At 36.3% G+C, this 25093-nt stretch overlaps 1 protein-coding gene across 1 annotated transcript in view; it reads right to left on the bottom strand.

The window, feature by feature from the left end:
* The window catches only part of Grip71 (WD repeat-containing protein Grip71), an 83973-nt gene extending 59698 nt beyond the window's left edge, over positions 1-24275 (bottom strand). Inside the window, exons 1-4 of the mRNA XM_089093097.1 lie at positions 24192-24275; positions 18557-18669; positions 9260-9382; positions 4179-4322 (exon numbers count right to left, since the gene is read on the bottom strand). Of these exons, the coding sequence (XP_088949223.1) occupies positions 4179-4322; positions 9260-9382; positions 18557-18669; positions 24192-24270 (459 nt within the window). The 5' untranslated portion in view covers positions 24271-24275. The remainder of the gene's footprint in view (positions 1-4178; positions 4323-9259; positions 9383-18556; positions 18670-24191) is intronic.
* Between the last annotated feature and the right edge of the window lie 818 nt (positions 24276-25093).

Here is a 25093-nt window from a genome sequence, read left to right as displayed (position 1 = left end):
GAATATGACACTCCTGGTTGGTATCCCATTAATAGCCTCGACCATTCACACATCCAAAAACCCAAAAACATGCTAATAAGATGGTTATTATCTTTCCCTGCTTAAATGTCAAGAACGCTTAAAACGTTGGAAGTTGATGTTTACGTCAATTTCAGAAATTTAGTAATTGAAGCTACTAAAACTACTTCAAATTACTAAGCCTTTCTTTCTAAGCCCTATTCTTAGCCTTAGCCTTTTCTTAGAGCTAAGTTATTCTTTGCCTTCTTGGAGACTCGGGATCAAACATGTCCTTTTTTCCCAATAACTAACCTTATATATAAACAATGGGCAACTTATGTAACGTACAACACTTGCCCTAGGGGCTGTGGGGGTGGGGTTGTCATCCCTTGAGGAATAGTTATTTGACATTTCGACTATTTTGAACAAGACGGCTATTCCAAATTTTGATCAGATGTCTTTGGGAGGATTGCAGCTAATTAGGCATGGGAGGGGAACTGGTTGCCGTCTACTTTTCAAAATCCCCCTCAAAATGCCCTGAAAGCTTGAACTTAATACTTTTAGCCCTTCTCGAGAACACCCCTTAACATTCCCCGAAGCTTCACCTTAGTACCCTTAGCCTTTTCGAACACATCCAGAATCAAACATCACCCCTTTCGTGCCGATAAATCCTGCATTTAAGAAAGGATAAATTGCATAATTTATTATCCTTGCCCAAGGGGCTTTTTTTTTGGGGGGGGGGGGGAAGGGCATTGCATCCCCGGAGGCATAGTTAGTAAAACTCTTGAATATTTTAAACCAAGTCGCTTTTTCAAAATTTGGATCAGTGTTGAGGGGAGGGGGCATCTAAAAAGGGCAAGATGGGCTGGTTGCCCTCCGGTAGCTCTTCAACACCCTTGACATTTTCAACTTAGTATCCTCAGCCGTTCCTTATATATTGAGTATATGTCCTTCTGACAAGCAGAACACACACAGTGTGTTTCATTGTATTCGGCATCCCTCTTCAAAACTGTGGGGGGGGGGGGTTATGTCATCCCCATAGGCATGGTTATTTGAGCTTTAGACTATTCTGAGCAAGATGTCTATTTATAAATTTCAATCCATTTTTTTAGATGGACGGCAACTAAAAAGGGGATGGGAGAGACTGGTGGCCCTCAAGCTCCTTCTCAACATCCCCTCAATATGTCCTGAAAGTTACAACTTAATACCCTCACCTGTTCTTAAAATATTGCAGACCCTCATTTTTTATAAACTGGCTGCACATAGCGCCTTTGATTTCGTATACCACTACCACTCAACACACTCAACACACTACACTACCACACCATACCACTCAACATTCTCCAAAGTTTCACCTTAAGCTTTTCGGATACACCCAGAAACAAACATTTCTTCTTTCCCTAATTATAGTTCCTGCATGTAAACAATGGGCAGATTGCATAATTTACAATCCTTGTTCCAGGGCTGTGGAGGGCATGGCATCTCTGGAGGCATAGCTTTTAGACCATTTGACTAGTTTGAACAAAATGACGACCGAAAAATGTCCATCATTGTACAAGAGAGGGGTTACCTAGCCTGGAAGTTTCAACCTAATGCCCTCAGCCGTTTCTAAAATATCGCCGATATTCCCTTTTCACGTCCCGCAAACACATAGTTTGTTTTGATTGTTTTTGCCATCCTTCTCAACATTTTCTTTAAGTTTTATCTTAATACTCTAAGCTTTTTATGGAGATCAGAGATCAAACCTGTCCTCTTTTCTTAATAAAAGAAAAAAAACATTTTATGTTACCAATTGGCAGCTTGCAGAGCTTATATTCTTAGTCCAGGGGCTGTAGGGGGTTTTATCTACCCCGGAGGCACAGTTATTTGACCTTTGGACTATTTTTAACAAAATGGCTCTCAAAATTTTGATCAGATACATTTAGGAGAGAGAACGTGGGGGGGAGGGGCTAGCTGTCCTACTATCAGTTTTTCCTCTTAAAAAGGGTACTAGAACTTCTGATATCCAATCGAATGAGCCCCTTGCAAAATTTATACAACCATCCTTTTCATATAATAACAAACAATTGAAGATGAGGTACAGTCTTCTTTTTAGGCCGGTCGCTTTAATATCCGTGTCTGCTTTGGTTTTTCTATTTATGATTGCTTTGTACATTCCATCTCACTATTGTGAGTTTCTTTTATTTATTTTTTTAAGGACAAGCCTTCTGTTGTAACCTTCTGCAGTTGATCACCAACTGTAAGTAAGGAGCGACTCAGCCCAATAGTAACAGAAACTTAAAAAAACGGGATTTTTACAACAATAGATAGATCAAAAGAATTGGCTTTTTATGCTGATTCCAAATATACAACATTCATTTAGTTTGATATTGCCCATCAGAAGCAACGAGCCTAAGAAAATGTGTTTGATTTTTGAAAAAGAGGGGGGGGGGAGGGTAATTCCATAAAAATTCGAAGCGTTCTTAATGAAAATCACCGCATTCTTTCTCCGTTCTACGATTTTTATTTTATTGGCATATATTCATCATTTTAGGCCAATCATTTTAATACCTGTGTCTTTTCTTACGTTCGTACGTTCGCTTCGTACGTTACGTTACGCTTCGTACGTTCGTTCTCACTATTTATATTTCTTTTCTATACCTTCTGCAATCGCTTCAATAAATAATCTAAAATACAAACGTACTTTTTGCTTTGGAGGCTATCAACAATCATAAGTTTTTCCTTTGGATCCTAGGACACTGCCACTACAGGCAGGACTGCCACTTCAGGGTAGATTTCAGCGATCCCATAGTCAAAGCTCTTTATTTGTACACAAATTTAATCTTTCCCTGGAGAGGGGGGAGGGTTCAATTATAGGAATATTTATGCCAATTCATTATTCACACAGACAATACACGTTCAATAGCTATGTGTATTTCACAACAAATTTGGTCACTTCATAATGAAAAAATGTCATCAAAAAGTTACTTCAGGGCGAATACAGCCACTTCAGGGCAGATTTCAGCGATCCCATAGTCAAAGCTGTGTATTTGTGCATAAATTTAATCTTTCCAGAGAGAGAGAGAGGGGGGGGGGGGGTTCAAATCTGCTTCCGAATTATAGAAAAATTTATGCCAATTCATTATTCACACAGACAATACACGTTCAATAGCTATATGTATTTCACAACAAATTTGGTCACTTCATAATAAAAAAATGTCATCAAAAAGTTACTTCAGGGCGAATACAGCCACTTCAGGGCAGATTTCAGCCATCCCATAGTCAAAGCTGTGTATTTGTACATAAATTTAATCTTTCTAGAGAGAGAGGGGGGAGGGGATTCAAATCTGCTTCCTAATTATAGAAATATTTATGCCAATTCATTATTCACACAGACAATACACGTTCAATAACTATAGGTATTTCACAACAAATTTGGTAACTTCATAATAAAAAAAATTTCATCAAGAAGATATCAAAAAAGAAAAAAAAGTCAGTATATAAATTTCATCGTTCCTGAGATGTGGATATAGCCACTTCAGGGCAGATTTCAACGACCGCACCATATACTAGTATATAAATTTAATTTTATTGGGGAGAATTTGAATTTGAATTGAATTAATTAAACTTTACTGAATTAAGAATTGAATTAAACTTTATTAAAACAAAAAAAAACACAATTTAATCATTTGACAAGTAGCCGTTCAAGAAGAAACAAAGCTCTGAGGACGAACGACTACAACAACCAATATCAATAATTTCATCTAAATAACTCAATATATATACATATACATACACATATAATAATAACAAGTAAAATAAATATCAAAAATCAATTTCTCTCTTCAAAAACATATATATATATATATATATATATATATATATATATATATATATATATATATATATATATATATATATATATATATATGTATTAAAATAAATAAAAATAAACAGACTCCACAAACTCTGAAAGGAGAAGGGGAGGTGTTCAAGTCTGTATCTTAATTATAGTGATATTCATGTCAATGTATTAAACACACAACCAAGAGATATCCCACAGTTAGTCACTTATATTCAAAACTACAGATTTGTATATAAAATCACAATTCCTATGGAGAGAGAGAGGGATAATTGTCTTAAAATTAAGTAATCTTTTAATTAAGTAATTAAAAGTTAAGTAAAATTAAGCAAAACTTTACCGAATCTGTCCTTTTTTGAAGAGGGGCAAATGTTTGTTGTGTCATCAGTGAGGTAAGCGCCACAGAGCCATCTTGGTGTCCAGCAATAACTCTTGTCTCCTTTGGCATTAAGATGACTTTCATAACCGGCGATTGTGACGAGTCCTGAGAAAAAAGAAGTAACTATACATTGTCTATATTTTTATTTAGTAATCATATCTTTAGACATAAATGTGAGCTTTACTTGACTCTCTATTAGAGGTTTAATTGATTACAGAAAAAAATAAATAATAAATTGAAATAAAAACAAAATTAATAGACCACTTACTTTTATTTGGAATATTTATTTTCGTACCATTTGGAAAAAAAACAATGTTTATTTCAAGTATAGCGTTTCATCAGAGTAGGTTTTACATCTAAAAATCTCAAGTTTTCTAAGCACATCTCTTTCTAAGCAAGATCTCCAAAAACTATATTGTGAGATATTGTCCAAACAATAATCTTACTTTAAAATGTAAGCAAAAAATTCAAAAGAAATTCTGTTAACAATTCTATCCTAAGATTATTATATGTTAAGTTTAAGGCGAAAGGAAATTTATTTAGTACCTATATAGAAAGTAGGATGGAAAAAGGTAAGCCATGTTGTAATATGGTATTAAGAAGTCAGCTGAGGGATACTAAAAAGATCCAAGTAGTTAAAGAGGTAGTCAGGGCTAAAATTTTAGGGGGAATGTACTATGGGTCTGAGGTTTGGGGGTATGTGAAGGGAGATAGGCTAGAAACAGTGCAATTGGGATATTATAGGAGGTGGCTAGGGATAAGTAAACATACAAATAGTTTATTAGTTAGAGGTGATTTAGGTTTGTTTTCTTTAAGAAGTGGTAGGCTAATTTACATGGTTAGGCTTTGGAAATTTTGTTTAGTGATGTCTAGGGTGCGGGCGATGAAGGCCGCTTATTTAGAAATGTTGAAGGGCAGCTGAGGTGGCCGTACCAAATAAAGAGCTTATTAGATCAGTGTGGACTAAGCCATATGTGGGGGGATGGTTTAGGGCTCGAGGATATGGGGGACAAAGTAAATAGATTAGTTGAAAGGATTTTACAGGACCAAGAAATACAGGCATGGCAGGTCCAGAGTTCGCTTTCGAATTCACTGGGTCTTTATAGTCGGTCAAAGGAGATTTGGGGTGAAATTTTATTTTTTAAGGTGGGTTTGAATAAAAAGGAAATAAACTTATTATTGAAATGAGGGCTGATAGTTTGCCACTGGGCCAAAGAAGAAAGTTTATCGGGAGGGAAAGGTCAAAGGCTGGTTCTTATTTTTATCCTATGAGTAAAGGTTAAGATGAGAGCGTTTATCATTCGATATGTAAATCTGAGGAGCTGAGTGATTGGAGACTTGAAGTGCTTGATAGGGGGGATTATGATTTTGAGTGGTTGGCGAGAGAGTGTGGCGAGAGTGAGTGCGAGTTTTATGGGTATCAGAAGCTTGGCACGAATCGTGCCGCACGATTCCTTCGTCTCGACATGAATCATAGAAGTAGATTTCTGTAGTATTATGTTAGGATTTGTGCAATTTCTTGGTAATGGTTCTTAGTTTAGCTAAGAGAAATTAAATCATGTGGTCAACAAAAAAGAGATTTTAGTACCTTGCATTGTACTGAGGCCAGACTTATTGGTCTGTAATTGCTGGGACCTTTCTTTGTTACCACTTTTGAATATGGGGGAAATTACAGCCTTTTTACATATATTTGGCAGTTGAGCTAACTCAAGGAACCTTCTGTAAATGTAGGTAATTAGCTCTACAAGGTATTCACCTGGCTCTCTAAGCATCCTTGGGTGGATACAATCCAGGGGACCAGGGGATTTATGCTAATTCAGACCTTTCAGCTTTTTGAGCCCTTTTGGCACAATTATGTCTATGTCACGGAGAATGTCATGTGAATCATTTCAACTTTTGGGATGTGTGATTAGCTGCAGCTGAAACTCAGGTCAATAGTAAAAACTGAGGCAAACTCATCATTGATTATATTTGCTTTACACACAAGATCAACCACGGTCGTGAGAAGTGGGGGGTTGGAAAGTTCAGATTGTAACATGGGTTTTCCTTTTACTATTTACATGACTCCAAACGTCTATTGAGTTGCTTTTGAAGCTTTCAGTTCTTGAGATCCAATTATATTGCCAAATTAAACACTTCGTTTCTTGGAAGTTAGCACTGGCCCGGGTTACCTTTCGCACTTTGTTTAAAAGCAGCTAAAAGCAACCTCCGTGTCCCCAGTGAGATTGGATTCATGATCCTCCCAGGCCTTCTGTTTACTTTTCGAGGGTGTTTATGCTTCTTCTTCTTCTTCTTCAATGGTATAGAACTCTCTAGTCAAACCATCAGACAAGAATTTAGAATAAAAATCATCGATTGCTTTTGTCTCCTGAAGTTCTTCCCTCTAGTTGATGTCACGAAATTCCTCTTTTGATTCGACTGAAGTCAGCCTTACTGTAATCGCAAGGTGGGGTTGGGAAGATATTGATGCTGAGAAGTCTTCAGTGCAAAGAAAAAGAACAAGAAAAACCAACCCTTTGAACTAAGATCGAACAGAGCAGAAGAAACACTGCGTTTTTTTGCATTGTTCTAGTTTACCTCAGAAGGAAAGTTTTCTTCTTTTTTTTTTTTTAGCAATAAAGACGGCTTGAAGGTCATTTCCAAATTATCTGATTTTGTAATTTTCTCTTCTTTTCTGTCCACTGGCTGACATTGCCCTCGTTATTCTCGGCTATTTAATCTCATTATTAATTTTTTTTTCATACGTCTTGTTCTTTTTGCATCAGAGTTCGGTCAGGATATATGTAAACACTGCCATTAGTTGCTTTGTCTTTACAACTTCTTAGAGCATGTGCTTCTCTAAGAATGACTAACCGCTTCTTTGACACGTCACCGGAGAGTTGCAGCTTAACGAACAGCAAACACGATTTGCCATCAGTTCTAGGCTTTCCCGGCCGGATGGTGTCAACAATGTCTTGGATTTCAAGCTGTGGAGTCGTTGCCAGTCAGGTCGACCAGCTTTTCCGCATCATACACATTGCCGGAATCTTTCGGTCCATGGATCACTAGGTTTGATATCCTTTCTTCCCTTGGCCTTTTCCTCTCTCTGTACATATTACGTCAAATGTTGGTGCAATATTATCTGTTGCAATTTGTATCTGCCAACTGGAGAAGGAAAACGCTTCTTTTCTCGACAGCAAGATTATTCGTATTTGAAGAGGCTAGACATATCACCATGACACTTGATGGCTAAGAAAAGGTGAACGTTCATGCCAAGGCGTGTTGCATGCCCCCACTCTGAAAAGAAAAAAGTATTTCAGTGAGTACAGTTCATCTCTTGCCTTATAACATTCACAGCAAAGATGGCAGCTCGAATTTTCTACTGATTACTGCAGCCGTTGAACGTCAGGATAGTCTCTGAGGCTGCTGATTGTCTTGTTTTGTTCTGTTCGATAGGGGTTACCAGTATAGCTGGTTGTAGTGTGACTTTATACCCAGTTGACTTCGGTCACTTGTCTTAAGGTAGATTTTTCTTTGCAGACTGACCTGATGTTATAGGAGCCGGGTGACTAGGTGCCGTTGGGGTTGCTGCTTTCTGTGGCAAACAGCCATATCGATAGGTTTACAGCGAGGAAATTTGAAGGACGTTTCGAGTCCTTTTGTTGTAAAATTAAAGTTTGTCTTGTTTTGTTTGTTTGTTTAGTTTTCACGATTTTTAATTTATTTTGTGTTGATTATCTGCTGTGATCTGATAGTTAAAGTGATTTATCCTACTTAAATTGCGAAAGTGATAGTTGCTCAGCCCAAAATAGGATAAGGAAGTTTTGAGTTAGTTGATTCAGCCTTGGCGTGTGTTCCACTGGCTTATTAAAAGCTACTCTAAGAGAGATAGGGAGTAATAGAGCATTGGCTTTCTTGCGCCGATATATGGCGGGGAGGATATAGGCTAGGAACGTTAGTCTATTAGAAAATAGATTTTGGGCAAGTTCTTAGTTATCATATTAAGTGTGGGCTCCCTTTACTTAAGCCCGAACAGCGTCGTAAGGTAATATATGTTGGCGGAAGTTCTCCACCTTACTAATACCAAGAAAGGTTAGATATTCTATAAATGAGTTGAAGACGTACCTTTTCCGGGAAGCTTGGAGGGCCAAGACAACTTTATTTCTCTTTTTGCTCATATTTAACGTATCTCCTGCGGCATGGAGTTTAAATCGTTCTTTGATATGGTTTTTATTTTTGTATCTAATCACAGCTTTTTTGTTTCACAAATCCTGCATTCTTTGACTGAAAAAAATTCATGGTACTTTTTCTGAAGAATCAAGATTAATGTCTTGGCTTTTTCATCAATGTTGTTAAAGCAGAGATTGGATATATAAGTTCATATAATAGGCTGAATAATTATTTTGCTTGGACTGCATATGCTAAAATTGTAAGAAACAAATTTGTCGCCATGCGGCACAAGCCCTAGTTAGGCCACATGCTCAGTCCTGCAGGATAAAATGGCGGCAAGTGGCATTTCTTTATGTTATGTTTTATTTGGTTACTTAGAAGGGCCTCTAGAACTCGAATGAACAAGCTCTTGACATTCTACAATCACTGCTATAATGTGATCAATCTGGAAAAAAAAAGTGTCATTGATCAACTTTCTTGAACAAAATTTAGAACTTACGTCTTATTGCCTAAATTATAACCTCCAGTATAAGGTTCATGGACATAATGAAATTTCTAGTATAATTTTCATCAGCGTTACATTCTTTTTGGTGGTTGTTTGCGCCTTAGGATAAAAGAACAATATAACAAATGAACAAACAACCTTGACCAACTCTCTACACAAAATATAACGTTTTGTGTTATTCCATAATTTGAAACCGTCCAGTATAAGGTTCATGGATATGATGAAATCACTAGTTTAATTTTCATCAGCATGGCATCATTTTTAGGGATATTTTCCACCCTTTTTCTAAAACAGGTCTTTCCCCAATACTTTATACAAGTAACAGCCACAATATGCCCTATGTTATACACAATATAGAGTATTAATAATGAACAAAACAATCACTTACTGAGAACTTTTTATGCAATTTCCCTCTCTTAATATCATAAAGCATTGCTGCACCATGATACAAGCCAAGAGCAATTAGATGACTGTTTGTTGTTGAAAATTCAGCAGACACGACTTTTGAACCCTAAAAAAGCCAGGTTTATTTTTGAAAAGACGGTATGTGAACCAAAATTAGGGGAAATAAACCTTATGATCATAAATTTAAATCGGAGATTTCCACCATTGCACATTTTAAAACTTAAATTTTTTAAATAGCTTCTGAAGCTGCAGTTTAAGCTTCTACAGAAAACGACAAAAAAAATACAATAAAGAATTGTAGAACACAAATTAAGAGATTTATGGATACTCCTTTTTTTGATGAATTTCACATTCAAAATGCATCAGCAGATAATTTTACTTACAATTATTAGTAACAATTTTGTTAACTTAGAGAACCACTACAGTTGAGAAAAATGTCACTAACAAGTTTTTGATAAAATGGTAGAAACCAACCTCTAATTCCAAGGTAAATGACAAATGAAACAACATACAAGAATTTGACCAAGGAACAAAGTCAAAAGCATTACCCTGCTGCCACACTTCATTGGGCTTTAGCACTGAGGGTCTAAGTTAACACTCAAGTTGCTATCTGGCATCAAATGAGGTCACATTCATTACCTTTATAAAGAGTAATACTTACCAGTGTAAAAACTGGGCTTGTTTGAATTGGATATAAGTTTATCAATTGGTTTTCCTGAGACGTCAAGCTTGCTGCTTGGGAACTGCCTTAGATTGAAGGTCTAAAGGAAAGTTACCAAACATGCTGATGAATTCGTTCAGTGTGCCCCAACAGCTGTTAAGCGTACTGCAAGTTTTCGCCAGCATAGGTAAAACTTGGGGTTATCCTGGTAAAGTCCTTTTTTTCCTTGCAAGTGCTGCCGTCATGCTCTCCCTCAAGTAATGAGACAGCTCATGCGAGGGAACTTTTAACAGTATGCAGTGCCAGAGTAGAACCATTTCAGGGATAAGTCAGCAACCAATGTAAACAGCAAGTTAACATTCGCATTTTTTTTTCTAAATATTTAAATAAGCAATCTCATCTATGGCAGACCTAATCTGTAGTGGCCACAGTCTGTTAATTTTAATTGCAACAGGTCGTAAACTCAAGCGTAATCCTACCTGAGAACCTGCTAATTCTGAAACCTGCAGATCACCACCTGTAGGATTCTGAGAACCTACTGAATTTTACAAATATATATTCAGAAAATTCAATTAGTCCAATCATCTTAGAACTTTTGTTGCAAAATTTTAGCGAAGTACTTGAAGCTGTACGAGAAAATAGACAAAAAGTCAATAATATGATTGACAACCTAAAAGCGCTTGACAAAAGTGTTTCCAAATTGAAGGGAGGCCAATTAGATTCGTATTCCCAGGTTTCTAGCCTAGATACTAGAATTGGATTTTTAGTAAATGAGAATGCGTTTTTGAAACCCCAGCTGTCGATTCATACAGATGAAACCCAGACCTAGGTTAAAATAGCTTTGGAAATAACAGATAGTCTTTCTAACACGAAAAGGGACAAAAATATAATGGTTTGTAATGTAGTATGTGAGAAAAAAATAATTTACTTGAAGAAGCAGTTAAAGCTGGCCTGGAACAACTTACATTGTTCTAGTTTACAGTGATTCAATGTAAGAAGAAAGACGAATTTTTAAAGTAGAGCTTGGAGATAAAGAATCTAAAAAACGGCTGTTATGCAAAGTAAAAGTAAAAGGAGGAGTAAGGCAACTAGTCCATGCAGAGAACTGCTAATTATTGTTGACCTAACCTCCAAACTAGATCCAACTAGGAAAACCTTGTTCCATAAATGGGTCCTGTTGCGCAAAAGAGATTTAGATGCAAGGGTGTCTAAATAGTTCTGATCTTGTTTACAATTTATATATCTTGATAGGTAAAATGCAAATATTTGAAGGATGACACAACTGTAGAGTTTGATATACCAGCTATCAAAGGCTACACTGACCAGAGTCAAATAAGACGAACTGGAATGTATCACGATCTTAAATTATTAGGATTAAGATACATAAGGGTTACATTCTCATTCTTGGAATTATCATTTGAGTGTCTGTTACAAAAATAGTGACGAAGACCATTGAAGTAATGATATTAGGGCTGTTTTAAAACATTTTTTTAAACATTTTTAATGATTGAATTTTAATGTAAGTTTCTTTTATAGTGTTTTTATTCTCTTCGTCTGTTTTGCTGAGGACGGCCCTTGGATATAGGGTCGAAATATTCATTTAAAGTTGCGTTCAACTGTCTTGTATAAAATTGCCCTGTTGTTCTACTTATTCGTTTATGAGTGTCTGTTGCCTTACCAAAACTCAGTACTTGTTGAGAGGGTGTTGTCATCAAGAACATGTTTGTATCAAGAACAAACATAATAATAAACTCAATGCAGCTCCAGATTTAAGGCTATACTTGTCATCATTTAGTCCAGATTTTAAAAGGCTCAGGTAGAATATTCAAGCTCAAGGATTAGAGAGAGAGAGATATTTATTTCGAGAAATTACTATCACAAGCCCTGAAGGGCCGAATTCAAATTTAGAAGTCCATAAAAAAACAAACAAGCAAGAAAATCATAACAAAAGCACAACAACTAAAAAATTGGCAACCAATGCAAAAAAATAAATATAAAAAAATAAATAAATATCGGATTGCTATATGATTCCTTTGTCACTTATATTAAAAACTGCAAAATGGCAACTAGTCAAACAGATAAAAACTGAAAAAACTGAAAAAATAAATAATATATACATTAACAAATGTTTAAAAAACAACATAAAAACGGGATAGGGGCAAAAAAAGAGGAAAAAGAAAAACGAGTTTTTTTTTATCATGTATGAGATAAGATAAAATTTATGTACAAGTTAACAACTATTTATTATATCAGTAAAAAAAAAAGGGATAAAAGATTTCTTAAACCGTAAGGTAGTACAAAGAATGGGAGATAAGGTGGGGATAGGCTAGGACACTGTTCGTGGAGAACAATTACTAAAAGCTACATGGTATTCAGGGAAAACGTTTGCAGTACGGGGGTTCAAGAGTGCCAACTTACCAAAACAGAGGCACAAATTATTTCTTCGTCTCTCGAGGGTCTCTAGTTTTGAAATATTTAACCAATGCAAATAGGGTATCTTGCCCTCTTTAAAAATAATTCTTTGAGCTCTCTTTTGGACATTTTCAATTTTTTGTGTTGCGTCATTTGAGAGGCCAGGATGCCACACAGGACAAGCATTCTCTAATATGGGACGCACAAAAGAGATGTATATTTGTAGTAAATATGATTGAGGGCAACTAAATTTATTTAAAAGTTTAAGGAGGGAAAGCGAGGAGTTTGCTTGTCGTAGGATATTATTATATGGGCATTCCATTTCAAATTAGAAGAAATTGTAACACCAAGGAGTTTAAGAGATGTGACAGAGGTTTCAGGAGGAATAGGAGCAAGAAAAAGGGGAGGGGATACTTAAGGAGACTTACTGAGACTATTTCGGATCTAGAAGGGCTAACTGTCATGTCAAGGGAAAAGGCCTCACAGGCAATATCTTGGAGTATGCCCATTGGGTTGCTAAACATGTTTTTATGACATATCTCTAAAACTGTCAGGTCATTAACTAATTTCCACCTATTGTCATAAAGGGTTGAAAGGCTGTTAATCATAAGAGAAAAAAAGAGAGGGTTTAGAATAGTCCCCTGAGGAATGTCATTAAAATTTGGGGAGATGATCTGAGAAACAATTTAGATATTTAACTGCTTGGGATCTATTAAAGAGAAAAGAGGCAACGAGCTTAACAAAGAAAGTTTCTATGTGGAATTCATTTATGAGTTTATCTGAGTAAATTGTGGTTAATCAAATCGAAAGCTTTTTGAAGATTAATAGAAATCTGATTAAGCCAAGTGTTAGGTTTTCTCAAGTAATTTATCCATGGTATCAACAAGATGGATCAGGTAATGAGAGGTTGACGTGGATTTGAGATTACCAAACTGTCTAAGATCAATGAGGGAGAGGACTTTCATCTTAAGCCAGTCTGCGAGAAAACTTTCATACAATTTTGAAAAAATTGAGGTAAGGGTAATAGGATGATTGCGCCATCAAAACCAGGCGTCCCATTTTTCTTTTTGATTGGGGTAATAAAGCCTTGTTTCCAATATTGAGGGAACTGTCCAGATTCGGTAATTTCATTAAACAGGGTGGATATGGGTTTTGGGAGGTAATCACTGAAAGCTTTAACCATAGGAACATGAATATCTAAATGGCAAAGGCTTGATCGTTTTAGTTTTTCAATTTTTTTTACAACATCAAGTGGAGAAATATGTGGGAGTGAAAAGGGATCAGAAATATTTGGAAATGCGTAAGATAGTGGTGGGGAACTCTGGACAACAGAAGCCAGAAACTTATTGAGGTCATTGTCTGTTGTTTAGGAGGTTCATTTATATTAAAATTTAGTTGTTCTTGACTCTTGCTGGTAGGTTTTTTAATTTCACAGTACCAGTTCTTTGGTTTATGATAGCACAAGTTTTTAATTTTATTTTTATAGTAGGCTCGGGCAGCTTTTCTAATTTGACTTTTTAATTCCTTTCTTAATTCATTTGCTCCAGCTAAATTTCCCCTGTTAAATAAGCTTATTTTCATGCGGATCAAAATTTTTATGTGATTTTTTTATGGATAGTTGATCACTGGAGCATTTTCTGATATTTTTTTTCCTGTGAAACATAATGAGAAGGAATCAATTAGTTTTTTTTAAGAAAAATCAAAATTTTATCATCAAGGTTATTAGAACGATAAAGGTCTGACCAACTTTCACTGGTCAGCCATGATCCAAAAGAAAAAAGGCCTCTGTCACTGAGGGGACGGCAAACCCCAATGGAGGTAGTAAAGGAATGTTCAATGGCTGAAGAGGGAGAACAAAGAAGACAATAGTGGTAACTGCCTCCTAATGGCGGCAGTGCTTGCGGGGAGTTGTAATACTTACTCATGTTTGAACAAATAACATCCAGAGAGGTATTACCCTTTGTTGTAGATATTTTAACCAGTTGTTTAATATTAAGAGAGGTGCAATTAGAGTCCATCCTCAGGTCATTTGCATCGCCAAGTAAGCAAATACCAGCGTTTGGATACTTTGATAACACAAAGTCAGCACTTATAAGAAATTGTTGTATAAATTTGCGTTTCTCGTCAATACTTTGGTTAGGGGAATGATAAAAGACGGTGGTTACAATTAAATTGAAAGGGCGGGGAAGTACTTTCGGTCTAAGGCTCAGCCATAGAATTTCATCATAATCTGATAAGTTGGGGGTGGGGATGAGTTTAGGTTGGAGGTTATCTCGGACAAAAAATAATATACCACCCCCTTTTTTCCAGAGAGGGTGATCGGGAGGGTGAAGTTTTATAAACTGAGTATAATTGCTGATTTTTAGGAAATCTGGGTTCTGGGACTGAACCTCTGTCACAGCAATAATATTAATTTTATGAATTTCAGAGATACCCTCGAGTTCGGCAATTTTATCAAAATTCAGGCTCTCAGTATTGGTAAGTAGGAAAGTTGGAAATTTAAACTGATTTGGGTATTGGGAATTTTTTTTTCAATTTGGGATGGAGTTATTTGGGGTTGAGTTTATGAGAAGGATGATGTGGGTAAGGGGATGGCTTTGAGGCATTATTAAAAGGCTGGACTGAACAGGCCATGAGAGAAAAGGAGGACAGGGGACAAATTATGGGGATATTAATAGATTGGAATGGAACTATGGTGGAATTCGTGTTAGTATTTGAGGCCTTAGGAACTCAGCTTGTAGGTGTTACCTGTGGATCGTTCTGCCAGCTTACTCTTAAACCACTGTCATACTGATAGGGTAGCCAGGAGGGATAAAGTGCAAGGGAATGGAGAAAGGTTTCCTGGTGATCTGGGAATAAGTCAAATTGGGAGTGTTCTTTATATGGCGGGGTGGGAGGAGGAGGCAAGAGGATGCGGCGGGCGGCAGGGCTGGTGGCGGGGTTCTGAGAGGAGAGGGGTTAGGTTTATTTCAGCAAAGACCGGGTGGAGTCCAGACCCAATGGGTAACTTTTTGGTCGCCCGAGGGAGAACAGGGTGGAAAGAAAGCGGATTTTCTGGAGGACTATGAGTTAGGGGGGGGGGATGGTCCAAATTGAGTAAAGTGATTGTGGGGTTTGGACTGACTGGGCACGCGTAAGAACTTCGGGCGGTGGATTGTTTCGAGGGAAGGATTCGGGTATGTAGGAGGATAAGACTGAAAGTCGAATGGAACACGAACTAGGGGAGGGGGGGGGGGGTCGTGAATACATTCGACGTCTCTCTAAAAAATGTTGGGTTTTACACTTACGCTCCAACCCTGAAAATGCATGAGTAAAAGTACACAACTTATCAATACAAGATAAAACAGAACACAGATCAGCATGGTTAAAAATATACTTATCAGACACACAGACTCCCAAAATAAAATGACGACAAATATGTAGAAACTTGCAGAAACCACTATCAAAATACTTGCAGATCACATTTTCCTTTCTGCTTATTTTTACATTTATTCCCCTTTTATCCATCACTTTCGTAATTTTTTCAAAAATAATAACAATGTCATCGTCTGGTAATGACTTCTCCATAACCTTGTTAATCCCTTTGTTTAGTTCATTATCACCTGATAATTTATGTAAAAAACCGGAAGTCACTGGACTATTCACGAACTCAAGGGCGTCATCAGTAGTCATGCTACACGTAGATATTTGTATGCTCTCATGGGATACTTTGAAATTAATGATGGATTTTCTGAACTCTGATAATTGATCCCCTAGTGTATTAATAATTGCTCTGTTGCTTTTTAAGTCTTCTTGTAATTTGGTGATTTTCGATTTAAGGGTCACTTGATTTTTTTTTTAGGTTGTAGAGTTCATCTTCCATAAGAAGGCGGTGGGAATTATGGGAGTTGATATTTTCACTTAATTTTTTAATTTCCAGATCGCGTTCATGGAGTATATCGTTACCAATTTTTTGGTCATTGAGAAAAATGTCAACTTGTTTTTTCAAATCTTCTATGACTACTTCATGCTCTGAATTCTTCTCTAACTGTGAATGGTATTTAGCTCGGAGATCAGCAAGCGGTTTGATATGTTTACACAGTCAGCACAAGGGGGACATGGGAAGGTTGACTTTTTGAAACTTATATTGGGGTTGTAGATTTTGTGACAGACTTGGGTGTACAGCGTGGTTCAGAGCCAGGGGGTAGAGAAAGTGGTGTTAAAGGTGGTTCAGGGTCATCATTCAAAGAACGGGGGGACTGGCAGTTTAAACATAACCACTCACCACATTATTTTTTCTCCTTAATAGAAATGCCTGCACACTTTGAATGAAACCACTCTTGACACCGGCTGCACTGCACTGTTCCACTAGCGGCACAAAGTCTGCACTCTGGGCATGTGAATTTCATGGGCCTTGACATAAAAGTTAAACAAAAAATCCAGATAATAAAGCTCGAAACTGGTCAATGACTGAAATTGGGATTATAATAACTTCCAAAATGGGTTTAAAAAATTTAACCCAGCATAGGTTTTAACAGGTCAAATGCCAGAAATAGATTCAATGAGAAGTACTAAATTTTTCTGTTTATAAATGTTCAGGATAAATTGTTTAAAAAATAGCAATCCAAAATGTTCTGTTACTTTGGAATTGTGTTAGAAAATGTGTTCACGTATCAAGGTTTAGTATTGTTTTCAATGTTCTTTTAATTTTTGTACTCCATGATGAAATTATTTTTCAAGGGATATGGGCTTTGAAAAGGGTTGGTAACCACAGCCTTATACTGAAGAACTACCTATACCAGAGCCATCACTATGTTACAATCTTCCTTCTATGCCAGAAGAAACCAAAAAATGAAACATTAGATTCTGATTTTCAAGAATCTTCCTCATCTACCACGCCATGTCTACTATTTCAAAAAGATCTCAATGATTAGGCACATGGCTTAATTTGGCTAAACAACAGGGAGAACTCTTGGGCTCCTGACTGAGAGGGATGGAATTTATGGAGAACATTCCAAAATTTAGAGTTTATTAGCTTAAATTGCAGCTCCAGCAATCTAAGGAGTTTCTTTTTAAGCTTCCAGAGTTGATTATCAACAAATTGTTTATAAATATTGATAGTGACAAGGTGCAGATGGATGATCAATAGCTTCCCAGTTGAGTTAAATGTTGTAAGTGACCAGGTGCAGTTGGATAATTAATAGCTTCCCAGTTTTTTTAAATGTTGTCCGTGACCAGGTGCAGTTGGATGATCAATAGCTTCCCAGTTGAGCTAAATGCCATTAGTGACCAGGTGAAGTTGGATAATCAATAGCTTCCCAGTTGAGTTAAATGTAGTTAGTAACCAGGTACAGTTGGATGATTGATAGCTTCCCAGTTGAATTTCCACTCCCCTGGAGACCACTCAGCATCCAGCCTTTGTCTGAAAATGTTAACAGTCAGCAGTAAATGTATGTTCAGTGAGTTTGTTCTAATCATTGACAATTCTTGAGGAAAAGAATTGAGCAAAGAAGGAACTTCTGTTGGTCCTCAAATCAGACATCTGATGACAGATGAAACATTAAGAAGAAAAGCTTATTGTATTGAAAAAATTATTGAGAGAATCTTTAGTGAAAGTGACTTTCTATTTTCCTGGAAATCACAGATCAAGTGACTATAAAAGCATTGTTGCAGAGCTTTTATCTACTTATGGGGCTTTCAGCTATAATTTTTCATTGAAAACCAGTTTTCAACATTCAAATTTAGATTTCTTTCCAGAACATTTGGGACAGCATTAGCAATGACCACAGTAAAAGAATACTAAGACATTTCTACAATAGAAAACCATATCTTGAAAAGTGGAGTCAAACATAAGCTAGTGGATTATTGTTGGACATTACAACAAAATATCCTGGATAAAGACGAAAATCATAAATTGACATTTAACATTGTAACATAGGGGATTAATTTCATTTGGTTGATAAAAAAAAATTAAATTTTCAAAAATACAATAAAATCATTGCAGAACCGTGCTTGTATTTGGAGCACATTAACTTTGTTTCTATTAGTATTAGTCTTGTTCTAAACATAACTAGACCAAACGTTTTTTTTTGTTAAACATAATAGTTATTTTCAATAATTACTGAATGCTAAAAAAACATGTCAGCAAAGCCATCTCAAAAAAATGCAACACCACCTTGAAAACAAACTAAAAAAACGAAATTATATAAGTAATTAAATTAGATATACCAATTTTTCAAATATATGGGGTTCCTCTTGATGATTTAGAAAGTGAACAGATTCATCCTGAAGATAACCAAGTTTTTGTCCACACCATGCTAAACACTGAACATTCTTAGCAGCTGTGAAAAAAATAATGATAATACATTTAAAACATCAGTGCATGCAGTCATTTAATTCAGAAGGGGCTAGTGGATGAAAGAAGGGACAATTAAATACAGTCATTTAATTCAGAAGGGGCCTTAAAAAAATACATTGAGAGGGCTTAACAATATTAATTTTTTGTTATTGTAGTATTTAGCTCAGAAAAGGAATGTTGCAGCAAGATTACTAATATTATTCAATATATTTTTATTTTAATACTTATGTTATTCAACCTATTCTAGGTGCCACACCCAAAAAGAGGCCAAGAGAAGCTATGCTACTAGTTCTAACCTGGGCATAGCTGACCCTATGATCCCAGGGTTAGTTTATGGTAGGACACAGAAATAAGACACAAAATAAATGAAATATATCATACCATTTTCTGGCAAATTTTGATTTTTTTTTTCACTATGACTTGGCTATGTAGAATGTGAATACATCACTCAGTGTCTGTTTATACACTCTTTCCAAAAATACTAATTGATTTCTTTGCAATTTTATTTCAAGCCTTTAAAGTGACACCTTGTTCCTTATTAATTACCAGCAGAAAATAACTAACATATCAAAGATTCTGAAAATTACTTTTAAACATTATACATACATTATACATAGTAGACATTCAATAAAGAAACTGAACAAATCTGATGACACGGAAACTATTGACCTACAAGAAATTGCTAAATTACTCAACAAGCAATTTGCATCAGCATTAACTAATGAACCTGACGGTCCTCTCCCCAACAGTCCAGCATACAGTGTACTGAACCTTATGCCACCTACCATGATTACTCCAGGGTCTGTCACAAAGCAACTTGAAGTGCTAGATGTTAATAAGTCAGCAGAGCCAGATAACATTCACCCAAGGCTCCTAAAAGAACTGGCTAATGAGAAATCAACTCCATTATGTCAAATATTTCAGAAGTCCCTTGACTCAAAGACTGTGCATTCTGATTGGAAGAGCTCTTACATTATACCAATATTAAAAAAAGGTGACAAGACAAATGCAGAGAATTATTGGCCAATCAGCCTAACCTAAGCTGTAGCAAAAACCCTGGAATGCACTGTGAACACCAAAATTCTAACACATCTCTGTCCAACAGTATACTGTCACCAGACCAGCACAGCTTCCTTCCCAGAAAGTCAGTTGAGACCAACTTACTTGAAACCTAGAATATCATCACTGACCTTCTGGAGAGAGGATTACCTGTTGACCCTTATTTTAATTGACCTTGCCAAAGCATTTGACAAGGTGCCCCACAGACACCTTAGGGCCAAATTAGCAGCAGTTGGCATCCACAATAATGTAGTAGAATGGGTGATGAATTTTGTGACAGACCGATAACAGCAGGTCTGACTTTTCACCAATAACAGCAATAAAGTATTCTCCAAACTGTGTGATGTTGTCAGTGGAGTTCCTTAGGGTACTGTTCTAGGCCCCACCCTCTTCCTCATTTACATAAATGATATGACAAAGAAGCCACAAATAATATCACACTTTACACTGATGACTCCAAGCTTATTGGACCAGTTGTTCAACAAAGCCTGCAATCAGACCTACAGAGAATCCAGAAGTGGACCAGTGAATGGCTGCTCAAGTTTAACATTAATTAATGCAGTGTCCTCCATTTTGGCAATAATATTCCTCACCACCAGTATACCATGCATGACCAGAAGTTGCAGTCTGATATTCAGCTACAAAACAGTCATGAAGAACAAGACTTGGGAGTACTTGTTGATGAGCAACTGAAGTTCCATGGGCATTGGTAACATTTTGTCTTGAAAACTAATTTAAGACTAGGTCTGCTGAAATGCACTATTACCAGCTGCTCCTGTACTGTCTTCCTGAGACTTTACAAGGCTATTGTTAGGCTATTCTTGGACTTTGGAATATGCCTGCCCTCCCCTCTTACAAACATGACACCAGAATAACTGAAGGAGTTCAAAGACGTGCCACCAAATGCATCACAGGTCTGCAAAATATGCCATATGATAAGAGACTGGAGCACCTAAGACTACCAACACTGGTCTTAAGAGACTGCATATGTGATATGATGCTGACCTACAAATATAATAGTCAACCAAAAAACAGCCTCCTCACAAAATCTACAGGTCAACACAACACTAGAGGACATTCGCAGAAGCTAGCAAAGCAAAGAGGGAAGACCAGGATACACCAAAACTTTTTTTCCGAGCATATTTTCAACAACATGAACAACCTTCTAAACAAAATCGTGACTACGCCCACTAATGCCTGCCTCAAATCAAGAGTGGACAAAAAATGAAACTCAAAGCCATGGACACGTATGTGGGATAGTCAGACTCTCTAAGATGCAAACTAATACAACAGCACTAAGCCCGGATCACAATGATATTCTGATTTAACATCATTGACGCGGAGCAGAACAGATACAGCATGGACCTTACTTTGCTCTGAAGTGTAAATTAAGGTAATAAGTAGGCTTATGTAATTAGCTTAAATGCTTGAACCATGTATATTAAATACACCTTCAAATATCCTGATCGACAATAGTGGAGATCTTGGGCATATATTTTAAGCTTGATCCTACTCTTGAAAAACGCTGTTCAGTCTTGGTCACATGATCTTAAAGTTAGAAGAGAGTAACTAAAGTCACAGCAATCTCAACTAGTCTAGTTGTAACTATATGCCAATCCCAACTATCTAAACCTACATAAATAATGTCCAAGATTAGGCACCTGGGTAAAATTCTAGAAATGCCACTTTTTACTATGTTGGAAAGGGGTCAGGTTAGGAAAACAAGACTTTCATGGATGGATCTACAGACTAAAGTATGTCCCAGGAAGGTATTTGAAGAATCTCCCTCTAGAGGGGCACTGGCCTTTAAAAAGCTTTGTGTTATAAAAGTGAATCCTTGCAAAATAGATCTTCCACTTAAATAAAGTACAAGAAAAGTGTTTTCAGCTTCACCACTTTACTTAATCCTAATTTGTGAGGTTTCAAAGATCACATATAAAACATAAGAAAAACAAATGAAAATGTTTTTTTTAAGGCTGAACAAAAATACTGAAACAACAAAACAAATATTTAAAAAGAAAACTACCTCTATTCTTCAGTGCAAACAAAAAAAGTATTCAAAGAAAATACGAAAAAGACAACAAAAAACCCAAAACATAAGCAGTCAATGTGAAAAAACAAACCAATGAAAAACCAAAATTAAAAAATGAATAAAATTTAATAGAAGCCTAAATTAGAAGAATAAAAACCAAATACTTAACAACCACAAAAGCAAGTCATTCATCAATAATTTATCCAACAATTTGCACAAAATCCAAAAACTCTTAAACTAAATTTCCTAAATTTAGAAAAAAAACAATTGATATGGCTTAAAATCCTACTCAACTAACAGAAATTGCATTTTCAAATCTAAAACCAGAGAGAAAGAAACTACAAACTGAAAATTAAAGTATGATCTCATTTTGTCAAAATTCTAATAGACCTGTGAAGCAGGCACATTTCTAAGACTTAGAAATCAGAAGATAGTTAACACAGGCCTTAGTAGATGGGCAATACCTTCCTGGAATATGTTTCTGGTCCTAGATTCATTACTGAAAGTTTCATTTTCCTAGCCAAACCTCTTTCCAAGATAGTGAAAAAAAGTCTGTCTAGAATTTTACCAGCACCTGTTGTCTATGCATAGAAAATATACATTTCAATAAGGATATATGTGCAAGATTAGGCAGTGGCTAAGTACTGGGGATTTTACCCTAAGAGAAACCATGTAACATGGTTGAAAACATACTGATAGTTTTCCTTTTGTATATCATATAGGCTAGGATATAAATAACAATAAATAGCCTAAGAATGATGGAGCAGAACAGAATCAGCATTGGACAATAGGGTAAAAAAACAGTATCTAATTGAGCAAGATTAGGCCTATATAAAACTCAAACCCTCACATCTTGTTACCAAAGAGGAATTGAGAAGAATTGTTTATATTGATGAATAGCTAAAAATCTAAGCTATGCATCAATATGGTTGTTATTAAAATTATTGAAGATTAAACACTTGAAATTATTAGTTTATTGACTTATATACAGAGACCTCTTTTTGGAAATAGCCTACCAATTATCCTATTTTGATGTATATATCCTTTTAGTGCCTATTAACAGAAAGCTGATATTCTTCTGATTCTAACAATGTAACTTTTTTTGCTTTATATTTATTCTATAAATCACAAATATTAAATATAGCCTAATCTTTCTTTTCAATTGCTTTTCCAAACAGAGACCACATTTTTAATTTATTACCTTAAATTACCTTAAATCACAGCTTGGAGTGAAATAAGGACTTTCGATCCTGTTGAATCACTCCTTATGATGACTGTTGTAGTTGGTTAAGTTCTGGTGGAAGATTCTGGTGCTTCCCAGTCAAACTTCCATGGTGTATCTTTCCACTCAGCATCCAGATGGCGTTTGAAAGCATCTGTTGATTCAGCAGCCACAGTGTCCTCCTTGAGGTTATTCCAGAGGTTCTCAATCCGATTCAAGAAGAAATTGCATCTTGCTCCAGTTGTAGCGTGATGTTTGCGGATTTGTCTAAGGTGTCCTCGTGTTTTGTGGGAGGTGTCAATCTCCAGGATCTCATTTTCTTGATTGGTTGAGAGGAGTTTGTGCGCCTGGATCATGTCTCCACGTTTCCGTCTGTATACTAAGGAGGGGAGGTTGAGTTCCTTCAGCCGTTCACTGTATGTCTTGTTTTCCATGCTGACAATCATCTTAGTGGCCCTTCATTGGATTTGCTCAAGAACTGCCTTGTCCTTTTTGAATCGAGGGGTGGCCAGTATCATCCCCACCTCCAGTCTAGGTCTTACTAATCCTTTGTAGAGTTTGGTGATTATGTGTTTACTCCTACTGGTGATGCTGTGTTTGATGATGCCTAGGGCTCTACTAGCATTGGCTGAGATTTTCTGTGAGTGGGAGCTGAATTTCAACTGGGAGTCAACAATGATGCCAAGGTCTCTCTCCTCCTGGACAGACTCGATTGTGTGGTGACTTCCAGAATTTTGGGTCATGAGGTACTGATGAGGTACGATGAGGTACTGATGAGAATTTTGGGTCATGAGGTACGATGTCAGCATTTATGCTGACAAATTATTAGCCTAGTGAAAATTTTGACCACGAAGGTGGGGTTCTTGTTACTTTCCTCACATTGCATCATGCTGTAGTAAAATGGGGTGGTCCAAAAACCCATTGCTATTTTTATGGAATGCCGAAGAAAAGTTGTCTTTTATCCTACTTTCTCCAATGTGTAAATAAAGGAATCAGCCAAGGGTCATATTGAATCCCATTGAGGGGGTATCTGTAACATAAATGAGAAAAGAGTGATTACATGAGGTGTAATCTTTTTTCCATTTTAGCCTACCATAAATTAACTAGGCCTAGGCTATTTCAAGTATGGTCAAATACTTAAAAGTAAGTCTATAATTCCAACTGGATTACAATATTTAATGTAGCCACTAACATTTTTCGGTTTTCACGCAAGTTCTAAGGGAATCATCTTTCCACAGCTTGACTACATTTCCAGCTGAAGTAGCAATCATGCTTGTTTAATAATTCAATTTCAAATTTTCCCTCACTAACTTGCGAAAGGACCAACTATGAATGGCGCTCTTTTTCGGCTATATAAAGTTCCGTTTTAGCTTCTAAATATTTATACCGAAAATGGACAAACGATTTGGAAACAAATCCTTTATCAATTCGTGATATCAGGTTTATTCTTGTTTTGTTGCTTTTTTCAAAAAAAAAGTTTTCTTTTTCAGAAATTTCGTTTAATAGATATTATTTTACTTAAACAAACTAACAGCTACAGCAAAATTGACGATGAAAAGATAATTTTGATAAAATGTAGGATTAAGATAAGTGTAAAAAAATATATCTAGACGATGGGAGTCAGGTGGCTTCAGCCCTGCAGAAGACCAATGATACTTCAGATTTTCAATCCGTATGACTGCATTCCAATCCGATATTAAATAAAAAAAAAACAAGTTTTTTAAACTGAAAGTAAGGAGCGACATTAAAACTTAAAACGAACAGAAATTATTCCGTATATGAAAGGGGCTGTCCCATCCTCAACGCCTCGCTCTGTACGCTGAAGTTTTTTATTGTTTTAAAAAACAAAGCTGTGAGACAGAGTCAAACTTCAGCGTAAAGAGCGAGGCGTTGAGGAGGGGACAGCCCCTTTCATATACGGAATAATTTTTGTTCGTTTTAAGTTTTAGTGTCACTCCTTACTTTCAGTTTAAAAAAACTTGTTTTTTTTATATTTAATTTCTGATCGTTTTTTAGTTAATGCAGCTTTTATTTGTATAAAAATTTTACTTTTCTTTTGCTAAATAGGTGTCTTTACAAATTAACTTACGTAAC

Source organism: Artemia sp. Qi Xiang Cuo, chromosome 8 (assembly GCF_049724085.1).
Source record: "Artemia sp. Qi Xiang Cuo chromosome 8, ASM4972408v1, whole genome shotgun sequence".
In the NCBI taxonomy this organism is placed as follows: domain Eukaryota; kingdom Metazoa; phylum Arthropoda; class Branchiopoda; order Anostraca; family Artemiidae; genus Artemia; species Artemia sp. Qi Xiang Cuo.
This window is presented reverse-complemented; position numbering and strand designations above follow the sequence as displayed.